General features: G+C 38.5%; 1 protein-coding gene across 1 annotated transcript; it reads right to left on the bottom strand.

Annotated features, from left to right (window-relative positions):
• Nucleotides 1-2,634: 2,634 nt before the first annotated feature.
• LOC100376802 (peptidoglycan recognition protein 1-like) lies at nt 2,635-6,360 on the bottom strand. The gene is made up of 5 exons (XM_002730460.3): nt 6,288-6,360; nt 5,792-5,911; nt 4,283-4,474; nt 2,952-3,100; nt 2,635-2,846 (listed from the first exon to the last, which is right to left on the bottom strand). The coding sequence occupies exons 1-5, from the start codon at nt 6,331-6,333 to the stop codon at nt 2,676-2,678; spliced, it is 678 nt and encodes a 225-aa protein (XP_002730506.1). The 5' UTR covers nt 6,334-6,360; the 3' UTR covers nt 2,635-2,675.
• Between the last annotated feature and the right edge of the window lie 8,196 nt (nt 6,361-14,556).

Genomic DNA, 14,556 nt, shown 5'->3' with positions numbered 1-14,556 from the left:
GTGGCAGGTTTACAGTACTCCCCATAAACGTGCAAGTTACATAGTATCATCCATCACATCACAAATCAAAACAAATAGACACACATGTGTCAGACAAAAACAAACTGGTTTATATATTAAGTGTTTCAACTTAATTTCAGTTCAAAGTTATTCCTAATGTATTTGATTTAATCATATTTAGATCTGCATTGCATCTTTCTATTATATTTAATACTTTATGCTTGGTGACTCCCATGAACCTCCATAAGGGACTTGATATAAATTACCAAGAGACGGGGGAGGGGGGAATTTGATGGGAGAGCTGCACTTTTTCTGTCACAATTAAAGAGGTGGACACACTTTGTTAAGTCAGTCGCATGAATTTTGTTTTGGTTCACCTAAAGCTGTCACAGACATAATATAAAGGGATAATAGATACCATATGAGACCTTTTTGAATTTTAAGTTCACAAATTGTTAAAAAAACCAGTTACAATGTATTATACTTTATAGTTCATGACTAATTTTGACGTATTGACGATGACGTATTGACGATGAAATCACTTGTTTTACTATCACACACGCTGCAATCCGAGTCAGTGAAGAAGCTGTGTAGATGTTACCTGACATTTTATCTTCCCCGGCCTTAAGACCTTAAGTGTCTTTTCATGACACCATAACGGTTTACGTTCACGTCCAAGATTATCCACATGTATTCCTTTTAACCACGTTTTAAAACATATGATTTCAGTGAGCCATCAGCAGCAGTTCTCGTCATTGCGCCTCGCCACTGTGAATATACGAACTACGACGCAACATTCGTCCCGAAATAAAAAGCCGGCTGAAAACATTATAAATTTTTTATTTGTTAGAGAAAAGAATCAACACGGATCAGATTTGGTATAAACTAGATATTATCTGTCATTGGTCTTTTTTATATTTGAGCTAATATTCAAAATAAATGGATAAAATAGAAAAGAAACATGATCTCAATATCGTTATAAAATGATTATAATATTCCAATTCAGTATGGGCATAACATGACGATTTCGGTTTCCAATACTGCGGGAAAGTGTTCTATGTTCTCGTATTGACGTATTCGTACGCAAGAGATTTTTCCATACCAGAAACGACAAATTCCACTAAATTTTGTTAGCGCTTAGCCAACGGTTGGCTTAATGTTGCCTAAAACATCGGTAGATTAGTAATCGCATTTATTTTATTATGACGTGTACGCCAACTGACTGTGAATCGACTTGACAAGAATACGATTTCTTTTTACCGAATACTGGCAGATTGACATGTTTATATTTGTCGCCATGGTTAAAGCGGTGACGTTTTGCTTGCACTCGCTGTGTGTGTGTGTGGGGGGGGGGTGCTCACGTAGATTTTAGGTGCTCCAAACTACTTGAAAAACAAACGAAAAAATATCGCCGTTGAGGGCTCTTTACGCAAAAAAAAATCTTAAAACTGGGGGGTTCGGCTGTGCAATGGGGGGGGGGCGTATACTTAAACTATCGGAGTACCCCATTCGGCTTGCACACCCTTCACGGGCAATCTACCTTTGAGATGTACACCCGGGAAACGTAGGTATTGGTATGCGAGTGAGCAATGTCATTCAATCGGACAACTCTGCTTCGTTGCCTAGATTGTTGTGAACACTGCGTTGTGTTCGGGGAACTTTGTCTCGCTTGGCTGATAACACTTACACGTACAGACACCATATTCAACCCAAATGAATACTAGCTTTATCAGTGGCGTCTTCAGCAAAATGTATTGGGGGGGTCCAAGCTTCGCTTAAGATATACGGAGCGTAAATCGCAGAGAAGCTATGCGTAATCCAGATGATATGAATCGTCATGCGTTTGAGGGGCATGCCCCCCCCCCTCTGGATCCGCCACTAAGCTTTATTCAACCAAACAGTCAGCGGAGGTAACGCCTTTCTTCCTCCTTCCTTCCTTTCTTACAAATCTTACAAACTCTATCATACAACTCAAAAACGTGGCAAAGTAAACATGCGATCAGCCAATCGCTGCAGTCGTTGGCACGATCACGTGGTTACCAGGAATGTGTCTCACGATTAAAGCCTTGCAAAGTGGCCACCACGAAATACAATTAGTATACAGTCTATTTATAAATTTCCTGTAATATATGTTTATAATGTCTACCCTAAACATGCAAGCTGTCCTCGTTTGGACCATATGTGTGTTTGTGATGTAATTTCCTCATTTAAAATATAGTACATTATATATATAAATCGAAGTTGCGAATGAGGTAACTTACTATTCACATCGCATTAATGGAGCGCTTCGTCTCTAGAGGGCGAGGCATGAGAAAGGGTATGTCCCAGTGTAAAATTAGTTAAAGGGCGATGGTTGTCGTGCCACGCATGCGTGTGATATGGGTCTCATATAAACAAAGATGGAGTACAAACTGGGACACTACCAAGCTTTAATATTTGGTGATTGTGAGGTGTCGAAGTAGTCTGTCCACTAACAGAAATGTCCCACATGCGCGGCGCGACAACCACCGCCCTTTAAATTAGGTTATATGCCGAAGTTTCCAATAAGATTTAGAACTAATGAGCGCGACTGACGTCGTACGAGTTTGAAAAGAAAAATTGTGCCTGGAAATATAACTCAAGTGCCACATTCAATTAATTATTATGATTATTGTTTTTATTCAACCAAGTACAGTTTAACAATACTCAGGCCATGACTGCATGTCATTATAAAGTGCATCTCCCGGACATGACGTCGTACCTGCGTCACGATGACCCTGAATGCAGTGACCAAATCTTGTGATGAACCCTTCGTCCTTGCCACATTGCAAAAGGTCGTAGCAAGCATCCATGGCTGCAGTATTCGGCTAATGAAATGAATAAAATAAAATATGTGTTTAAAAACACGAAACACATTGACCTAGTGTGCTAAATCGTTATCTCTGTTGCGAGTTTATAAGGTGTGCACTTACCAGGCGAGACATGTATGTGCCCATAAATGACATTCCATGTGAAACATCATTATAACCACTAGTATGAGCGCCCTCTACTCCCCAACCACGCCCTTCGTATGCGTTGCCGTCTTCACCAATCAGAAAACTGTATCCGATATCATTCCACCCTACAGAAAAATATTGAACTTCAAATAAATCGCAGAATTGCATGCATAAGACCGAAACATATACACATACAGACATACCATATATTTCAGAAATCTGTAAGTGTTTATATAACATTTTTATAAATTTCTGACGACGGTTGAAACCAAATTTGTCAATACAATCTCTCAGCGGATGAATATCTCCCACATATAATTGCACTACGGTCAATGTGATCTCAACCCCATTCTCCTTCCCAGAGTTCCTTGCGGCTAGAACACCGAAAGTACTAGAAATAGAACTCTGCCTGGGAGATTGCTTCGACCCATCACCACAATTTCCCTACCTAAAATGTGTATGTCTTACAATATAAAATACACATACCAAACAGAAGTGATCATACTACTAATACTATTCAAAATACATTCCTGCAAACAGTCAAATCAATTTGAGATTTAGGAGGAAACAAAGAGACGGAAAGTTACCAAAAGGTCTACTCGGTTTCTCAACCGTCAATCTGTGATTTGAATGAAACTCGATGGTCTTCAGGGGGTAAATGTTTTATCGGCCTGGTCATAAAAAAGGTTCACATGTTCTCAAAAACCTAGTATAACTAAACTATATATGCGGCTATGCAAATATATATACAGTGAAAAGCAGAAAGCAGTGCATGGGCGAGAATTGAGTCCTAAAGTACACTCTATTTAAGCGATGACACATACTCCAAACACTGGTGGCGTTCTCATTACCATTCCCTTTGTTCGGTACTAAAGAAACGGAAGTGAGAGCGCCGCCAGTGTTTGGATTGTACGCCTTATCCTCGGGGGCGGACCCACGTCACAGACGTTCCGCGTTGCTAAGACGCGCACCACTGTACCATGCATTTCTATGAGAAAACAACACAAACTCAACTTTGAAGTAATCCTGAACAACCAAATTTATATATGTTCCACACGTAGGGCTAATCTTGTTACACTGTTCAGGGGAGTCTCAACAACCATCCCCAAGTACCGTTTTCTGCGAGTTTTTGGCCTTTGTTTTCACCGTGAGGGTTGCCAGGCGGTGAAAATGCCCGGATGTCCGCCCCCGAGAATAGGCAGAGACTTGTTTGTAAACTACGAGTACTCGCTAACGCCATCTGCTGCATGCACACGACAGTTAACGACTGCCCAGGGCCGCATTTTGATTAACACGAAGATAATTACCGTTGTCATTCATGTGATAGTTCTGTATACTACGCATCTGTGCACAGCAATCATCAATATTATAGCAACTGTTACCGGCAGTATGGTGTATAAAGCTCAGATCAACAGGTGTGGGCATCGTGCTTTTGGATATTGGGTCTCGTGCCTCCCACTGGGCTCGGGTAATCACCTGTACATCACCACAGTAAATACCTGCAATAAACACAGTGATGTAATGGGTTAAAGCGAGAGGGTCGTCACCTGCGCACGCGCAGGAATTGAGTCCCAAGCGACGTAACAACACACACTAAAACGCAAAGGCTCATGGGCAGACGCTTGTTTGTAAACAATGACACGCTATGGCCATCTGACGCATGCGCAGGTGACGACTCCCCGCTTTGCATTTGTTCGCATTGTCTGTATTTCCTCCCAAATGTAATTTTCTTCCTGCAGCACCTTTCATCCACTTTTTTTTCTCGGTGTCAATCTTCCAGCTGACACCCCATAAATTCAAATGGTTCACCCCTATTATACAGGATTGCCGTTCGCAATCAATTCTATGCAAATGAATACAGCATATTTAAATGCATTTGTTTAACCTATTGTTAAATCTGCGATTCAGTTGTATCAGAGGTACATTAGTAATGCACCTCTGGCTGTATACATTTAGAACGTGTTTGAATGCTAAAAGTAATAGCGAATATACCCTTTTTTCTATATTTTACATTCAACTCGTCAAAAATCAATGAAAATAAACTCCATTACAAAGCACCAAAAAAAAGTATTTTTAGCGAAAATTAATTCCAGGTAAAATAACGCAGTTTACAGTAGAAGAACAACTAAAGAAAGTTGGGGTAACACTTTTAAATGCTAAAGGAATAACACATTTAATTAGAATAAACAACTCTCCATTTTTCAAAACGATCATGATGGTACCCCCGATATCCATGCAACGAGGGGGTAGACAAGCGTAACTGTTTATTGTGTATGAAATCGATGACGTGTGTCACACGCGTAGACGACGTACATGAAATATACATGTGTCGCTCTTCTCGATTAGAAAGAGTGGATTTATTTTTAATTTAACAAAAGTAACTCAAATTCAATTGAGTCACTGTGATTTAATTCCACAGTTTACACAACTTGCTACAGGATATGAGTGTAAATACTAGTAGTATTGAGTAGCCAAAATCTAGCCAGAAACCTTTCCCAACACTTTTAAAAACGACCAGATTTGTTGTTGAGCGTTAGTGCTGCGCAAACAGAAATGATATTTGGGTTTGTTCGAAAATTGCAGCTTGAATTTCAGACGTTTGTAGTTACCAAACTCCGCGGCAATTCCTTGCCAACATAACATCTGTATGTTTTAGCCTAACGAAAATATTTCTCCATTTTGTAAAAGCGCCATGCAGAGCGTGTTTGTAAATATAAACAAAGTAGTTTACATGCTTTAAACGTGCAATACAATTCATATTGAGCACCGCACCCCGCTAGGACTGAGATACAATAATAAGAAGGCGCGACACTTACTAGGAACGCAGCATCTCCTGTCAGCACCACCGGAACACAATCCGCTTCGATAGTGACCATTTACACACGCAAGACTGTCAAGCTGACAGGTACCACCCATGCTTTCGCATCTTTCGTCGGCTAATACGAGAAGTATAAGAACATTAGTGTAAAACGTATCGAAACGCCTTTGTCATCACCAATACACCACCAATAGCCCATCAAGTTGCCAGTTGAACTTGAAAATTAGGATCCTAACTCCGGATCCGGCATCGGATTGTTTGACGAATATGAATATATTGTTTATTTTTCCATTAAAAAAAAAATGGTCCCTGGGATGATATTATTAGGAACGTTGAACCGAAATGCTCTACGAATATGGGATGTGATAATCATATTTGAAAATAAAGAAAGGGTCATATTTGAACATTTCTATGTTTATGTAATCATCCTCGATTGATTGAGAAGTCTCACTCAAAAATTGTATGTTGTCAATTACTATATGGACAATTCTTACCATATGCAACAGTAGCCACACAGAGTATAACCAGTAGAGTCTTCATATTCTCAACTTTAGTTCAAAACACAATGAAAACGAACATCTGGATTGGTATTTAATACCCTTAGCCACCAGGGGGACTTACTCTTGTGCACTTTGTATTTTACAAGAATCCGTGTGTGTAAAATGTCCGACCATAATAGGCACTGCTACGTGAATTCTAACAATCAGTACAGAGGGCACGGTCCCTCCCTGTACCATATTTATGATAGATAAGCATCCAGACAGGCAATCAATGACAAATTTGAGAACGCAACAGCAGAGACGATATCACACGTAGATGTTGTAACGATTTGAAAATGAGTTACAGGCACATTACGAATATATATATATATATTACGAATATATATATATATATACTACACGACACGTACTACAAATTAGATAGGGGACACCGCTGAATAATAACTGGAACAACATACATAAAAATATGGAATGGGATGAATTATGGGAGTTGTTGAGCATGTTTAAATAATACATAGAAAACAAAAACAGAACAACTACATTACATAGTCAAATCAAGTAAGAGAAAGATATGTGTCTCCGTGGTATACATAGAATACGGGAGTGAGCACATCCTTTTCCATAGATGATACCCGCCATATATCAGTCATGATCAATGAGCTGGTCTACATCAGACAATTGCAAGTTACAATAATGCCATTTGAAAGCATCTTTGTAACAGTGTTATTGTGACCATAAGCTCATTATATTTGCTGAAACACTTTTTGAACTTTAATGTTAATCGTTAATTACAAAACTATTGATTTTGTGCTGACAATGTTTTTGTGTCACCGTGTGGTAAGTACAAGATATCGTCCTTTGATACAATAACTACAAGCACCAGATTCAGATATATGTGTCGTTCTCTGTCAGGTGGTGTCGTCTCATGGCAACTCTCCGTCTACCGAGAGCCGCTCTCGAACTCCAGCGAGAGATTCTTCTTTATTTCCGTTACCAAATGATACAAGTTCCATTTAGATACACTGGGAGTTTTGGGTATTTATTGCCCTTATAAATATAAACCCACAGTGGCAGATCCAGCAAAATGTATTGGGGGTGGGGGCAAGCTTCGCTTAAGATATACGGAGCGAAAATCGCAGAGAAGCTATACGTAATCCAGATGATATGAATCGTCATGCGTTTGGGGGGGGGGCTGCCCCCCCCTCTGGATCCGCCACTGTAAACCCACCAATTAGACTGTCCTTATACGTGCTTCTATATACTTTGCACCAATCACAACTCCAAGTCAACACATTGATTGAAAGTACATCATCAATGTCTGAATTTGAAATTTAAAGGATTTGACTTCTTTGTACCCTTTGTTTTAACTATTACTTAAAATATCATCTCCATGTAGAAAACTGTTGCTCAAAGTATGTAGAATTATATCCAACTACTGTGTATTTGTAGAGACTAGAACCATTTGTAGAACACGTACAATGATCCCTCGCTAAATCGCGCCTCAATAATTCGCGTTTTCGGCTAAGTCGCGGTTAGTTGGATGGCTCTCAAAAACTATATTGTGTTTTGCATACAATTTTGAAGTAAAAAAAAAAGTTTTCGTTTCATCATGTATTTAATTGGCTGTTAACGACAGTGGAGACATTGTAACACATACTGTCTGTCAATTACTGAGATACAAATGGTGACGGCGGCCTGGCTCGAGGTGTCAAGTCGCGACGTACTTCTCGGCCAGTCGCTCTTTGATTTAGCTTAATGAGTTGAATGCGCAGCGTGGTTAAACGAAAGCTATCCAGTCTGTTCTTGCGATTGACAGTATCAAGACAGGGGAAACCAAGTCACGGGTTGCACGTGATCTATCAGTCGGAAATGATCTGACAATGAAGTCATCGATAGAGCCATGGCGCTGTGATGTTTTCATAAAGAAAGCGTATAAATAAACTCATGTGTGTATATAATTGCTTTATATCCTTTTTTTTAATGCATACACCTCTTTCACGAGGCCCTTAGTAAGTCGCGATCTCCGATAGTTTTTTTACTTGGATTCCGACATATTGTATGGTAGTATATATAGTGCAAAAACCAAAAGTGTTCATTGTAACACCTCAGCAAGTGATCTTGATTTCATTTTTTTTTCTAAATTTCTTGGTAACTTTTCAATATTCATATTTGGTTTATACCACTCCTAGAAATGATTACATCTCAGTACTGTTGGCGATTGCCTTTGATGAAAATAGATAGTTTGGACTCCTTGGTTGAATATATATATACTTGTCATACTTGAACGTATATATTTGCAAGACAAAATGGAAACAGAAAACATAAATAAAAAGTATGTTTGGAGTTATCTTCATTTTACGAAGTATATTGCCGACGTTGATACTTAAAACGATGATGTTCATAAATGTGTCTGATAGAACTGCATTAAAACGTCTGTATGGTGAAATGTCAGTAATAATACTAACCAGTTTGTATTTTGGAGACTTGGAACCCATTTTTGATAATCCAAATACATAATTTTTAAAACGTTTCATGTCACAGACGGTAAATTAATAGTGAAGTTCGTATGCGAGGAAGATCTAGGGGTTCTTTTATTTAGTCTAAACGAGTCCTAAACATGGAATGCAATGGAATGGAATGGAATGGAATGGAATGGACAGACGACAGACAATTCTAATTTTATTACACTTGAAAACACAGATGCAAATAACCTCTTTGGTGTCAAGCCATTCACATGCCCACCAAACGTAAACAACTGCAACTGCCTGGTATAGTTAACGCACTTTTTTTAATCTGTTGAGTCAAAACAGGCAACATGTGACATATCCATCCATCATCATTATCATGACGTATCAATGCTTTGGCCTAATTATTTGCAGTAGACAAGATAACCCACTAAAGCACACATGAAAAATAAACTAAATTCCCATGAGAGTCCAGTCTCGCGTCGACACGGATATGAGTATACAACAACAGGTATAAGTAAGAGTAGGAGAATACTCGGGTCTTGGAGTTTGGGGGAGGGAAAGTTATATGTCCACTTTGTATTATATGCAAAATACCTCGCACTGAATAATGTGATCTCAATGAAAAATGATAATATCAATTGGTTTCAAATTGGCAGTAACTTAATTGCACTACTGACGCTAATGTGCACTTGACAGAATCAAGTTCGTGGTGACTAATCCCTAGGTAAGACATATTTTCACTATTATTGTAACCACTCAAGGCCATTTATTATGTGTGCATCCTTTCTAGCCCGAGAACTAATAAATGACTACGCCTTCCGAGAATGTGTGAACGTCTCCACTCCGAATTGATGCCCAAACCATGCAGTTATTGCACATGTTGTACAATTTTCGCATTCCCTCTACAACAAAAACTTTGGAATGTTTATTGTTGACACCGTATACTGGCGATGTGTCGGTGCCATGTGTGACAGCGATACGGATCAGATACACTCTCAAATATTGAGTTAGAATTCTATGTTGTTACTGGCGTTTGTGCGGATATTTACTCAACTGTGTGTTTAAATGAGACACTGATCTGGGTACGGAGTGTTCAACTAATTTATTCACAAATCGTACACAACCTATTTACAATTTGAATTAAAGTGGGAGGGTCGTCACCTGCGCACGCGCGGGAATTGAGTCCCAAGCGATGATAACAACACACAATCTCCCTGGCAGAGTTCTATTTACGAATATATCTCGGTGTTCTAGCCGCAAAGAACTCTGGGAAGGAGAATGAACAACACACGCTAAGGACGCAAATGCTCATGGGTAGACACTTGACCGCCGCCTGACGCATGCGTAGGTGACGACTTCCCCGCTTTAATATCTAAACTACATATGAACTACAAAGTAAATACAGCCGTTATCTAGATCGTGTTTATCATGTTCCACAATAGCATGTATCAAGCATGGCATTACGTCATTAATGTGAATTGCCATGATGCGCTAGAGCATTACATCATCTTGTTATTGTGTGAATGGACTAAACAAAGCATTTCGCGGAATAAATTCATCAAGTTTACATTACAACTCGACGTGTCATCATGAACTTTACGCTCATGTACATAGTTCAGACTACTGGAAAATATTTTTAAGCTACGCTATATTTTGGACGGAAATAAGACAACATGAAAATAAACTATCGGTTAACATGCCATTCGTATGGACTTTCAAATGCCATATTAAATTAAATTCGATAACAATTTATACTTTATCAGTTGCTCGGCTTCGCCTCATGAACATTCTTGTACGTTGTGGGAAAAGATAAACATGTTATATTACATAAATACATTATTTATAATTTTGAATGTCATCGATGGCCTTCCTCCATTTATTTCGTGGGACTCTATGACTAGCATTGCAATCGCATCACAGAAATTCTGTTGTTCGAACTCATTGATATCTGTCCAATGGTCAAATGAAGTGCAACTGAACACGCTGGTATCCTGAACTGGGCGGTCTTCAAGTTGTGTGAATTTGGCGACGTCGTCCGACTACCTGCTCAGTGCATATCTATTTTGCAACAGAGGCAGTTGATAGTTTCGTAATCCTGTTGTTGACAATCGCACTGGCACACACCGCACTAGAAAAACAAAGAAAACGGACGGGAATAAAATCACTGTACATTCCAAGGCATGATGAAACCTGTGCGCCGATGATTCGATGATACAGAATCGTTTGGCGAGATGCGAACTTATGTAATGCAAAATTACAGGGTACTGTAAAATTACTAATTTTCACTGGGTTTACATTTCACTGATGTAGCATTTCAGGGATATTCAGTGGGTTTTAAATTCACGGCTTTATCATTTGGATAATGTGTTCTATGGTCAATTTTACATATATTCACTGGGTTTTCATTTAGCTCATTTTCCAGTCACCTAAATAAGCAAAATTAAAACCCAGTGAATAATTAAACCTTTTACAGTAGCTAAATTTGCTGAAACATGGTATATGCAGCTTTCACTTACCTTCCATGGTTTACAGAGATATACATACACTACAAGTTATTTTTTTATAGGAGCGCCCTCTACAGTGACGAAATGTCGAATGCCGTACATGGCTGTAAGTCCTGTCGTTCAATCGTTCAGCATGGCAACAATGTTTTGTTAAGCAGTCTTTCGTCATTTAGAATACAATAAATCACTCAAAAACATTTTCATTGACGGACAATAAACTGGCAATACAATATCTACGCCGAGAAAAGCAATCTTTGCACAGTCTACACCATGCAAGAGCTTCGTAGCTTGAGGGCGCTGCTACTAGAAGTTAGTATGTACAGCTTGACTAGTTTTAATCTGTGTCTTTTAAAAAGAACTTTGAAGACTACTACGATCTTACTAACGATACCAGTATACATCGTTCATTTTATTTTACTTTGTAAACGAGCTAAACACGCGATAATGAGTTGTGATTTCCGAATTATACTACGACAAAATAACGAAGTTGAAAGATTCATCAAGAAACAAATTTGCTCCGCATATAAATATCAGGGGGGAAATCCTCCTTTATTGGGTTCTCCACACTTGCCAGGGGGAAATCTCGTCTCGTCTCTATATCTCGTCCCCTTGAGGTATGGGATCGGGAAAGTCACTTTAACTTTACAGTCAAATAAGACACACACAACGAAATACGTTCCAGCTCTCGTCTTAGTCGGTCAATGGAGCACTCTATCAGACACAGCGCTCTGGGGAAAAAATCCCCAAGACTATCGCAAGGCTGACTCAAGACTAGCCCAAGACTGCGTCAAGGCTCGCCCCAAGTCTCTCCAGGATTGGACTCGACTGCTTCTATCGTGCTGTGCTCCCCAAGACCAACTCAAACTCTCGTTATTCATTTTCAAAACTCTAACCAATTACAAAACAGTAAAAAGACTCTAGGGCGCAACTTTCAATCATAAAGCCAATCACACTAAGTACTGAATACGTCATATCTTTTGATTAATCGTTCACTACATTAATAACTACGAATACCAACTGTCAGAATAAATAGTCTTAACACAGCAATTCACTCGTAATCAGCTAATTAAGTCGGTCAACAGATACGCAAAAACAAATTCATGACGTAAATACAGCCGCGTTCATATGTAATTGCTATAGATAACTGATACTAGATAAAGAACGGACGGCTACCGTGACGAGAACGCTATTGCTAGTTATATCACACTTTGCCGTGTATCCACTGTCCTCAGACTAGTAATACTAATATTAGTAATCTGAGCTTGTTCTAAGTATTGTGTTTATTTCTCGGTCAAGTAAGAGTTCTCGTCGCTGCGCGCTTCGGACTTTTACCAGGCCTCGACCTGAAACGGGCGTTAATTAACGATATTGCCCTCTTAGTCGTATTCTAACTATTAGTTAACGGCATGTTTGTGATTAACAACCGAGCTATTAGGATTTCTGGTGGAAGTTCTGGGTGAAAATCAAGCATAAGAAGGATTATTTCAATGTCAAGTGGTATTTAGTGAATTATCTTTATTGCATTTGTGTAAATTAACACACATTCAGTGTTGTGAACTTGCAATGCAGCGGATTGCTGAATCTTTAAATTGTATAATGTTTTAAAATGTTAGTTATCGGATATAACACCACACTTGAAGCCATAGTCTTTCGCGCTCGAGTGAATTACAGACTTTGGCCAAAAGTATGGCATGTTTTTATTAATTAAAGTGCGTATAAATACTGAATAAATAAACACCTGAATATTGCAAACTGGTCTGTCTGCACAGTCAGTATGTGCTGTGGAGATACAATACTCCATAACATAAGTGCATTATACAATGTGTGACTCGATGTACAGGTTTGTTGTCTATTGTTTGTCTTAACGATGCTATGCTAAAATAGTACGGGGAAGGCATACTTACGTTACACATTGGATCCATGTTATTGGGCAGACACTTTTCTATTGAGCATTTCTACAAAATAGAGCAAATAGAATGTATGTGTCACATGGAAGCTGTATTGTAATGTCATACTATCATACTGAGGAAAATGCATCAAAATGGATAAAATACAGATGACAAAGCTTTTCTTTTCGAGTTGCGCCCTCTAGCGATGAAGCTATTCCGTGACGTCAATAAGACCTAGATGGTAGTAAACAATGTTTTTCAACTCGAAAATTGTGTTTGGTCGTGTGGTCATTTGTTATCTAGAATATAAAAAAAAAAAACTTTCAAAAAAGTAGTATCGTTCATTGACAAACGATCACATATCAAAACATGTGGACGGCGTATCTTCGTTGCTAGAAAAAGTGATTTATAAGAAAGATTGCATTGTAAGTACATGAAATGAAAATTGTTGCCATGGTGGTTAATCAAGGAAATATCACTTATTCTAGATTTATTCATTGGAACTGCACACTGACCAAAACAGATGCTCAGCGCTTCGAAGTGTTCTCTATGCGATTGCCAGTCAGTGTGTATATCATGTGATTGGCAGTACGATTCACAGGAACACGTTAACTTGCTTGGTTCGTCATTTGTAAACGGCAACGGGGTGTATAACGTCCTCGAGCGAGTAACGAAAGTACTGGAAAGAGAGACTGTTCTCCGGGGCCGTCGTGACACTCTCGTAAAAAATACGTTTGAAAATAAATAAAAACTAGCAGCCTATCGGCTGAGATAGCTCCGCTGTTATCAATGCACATTTCAATTAAAGAACTGAAGACATCATTAGAAAATGAACAATATGTATAGTATTTAAGCAATCAGACTTGTTGTTTTCAACAAAAAATTGAAAATTTAACTTTTTATCAAAAATATTCATTAAAATTAGATAATTGAAGAACAAAATCATCATGAAAAGAACATATCTGAGAGAGGTCTACCTGTAGTACCTATGTAGTATATATAATATCAAAGCAATTAGACTTTCGGTTTTTAACAGGAAGTCGAAAATATCACTTTTTACCAAAAATGACAAAAATATTCATCAAAATTAGAGAATCAAAGATATCATCACGAAATGAACAAATCTGAGAGAGGTCTACATGTAGCACTTACATATGTAATATCTATAAGCAATCGGACTTGCGGTTTTTAACAAGAAGTCGAAAATATCACTTTTTACCAAAAATGACAAAAATATTCATCAAAATTAGAGAATTTAAGATATCATCACAAAATGAACAAATCTGAGAGAGGTCCACCCAAGGTACCTACATACCAAGTATCAAAGCATTTGGGCTAGAGGTTTTCAAGAAGAAGTCGAAAATAGCATTTTTGACCAAAAATGTTCGCTATAAATAAGACA

The sequence above is a fragment of the Saccoglossus kowalevskii genome, chromosome 16 (assembly GCF_978046115.1).
Source record: "Saccoglossus kowalevskii chromosome 16, keSacKowa6.1, whole genome shotgun sequence".
NCBI lineage: Eukaryota > Metazoa > Hemichordata > Enteropneusta > Harrimaniidae > Saccoglossus > Saccoglossus kowalevskii.
This window is presented reverse-complemented; position numbering and strand designations above follow the sequence as displayed.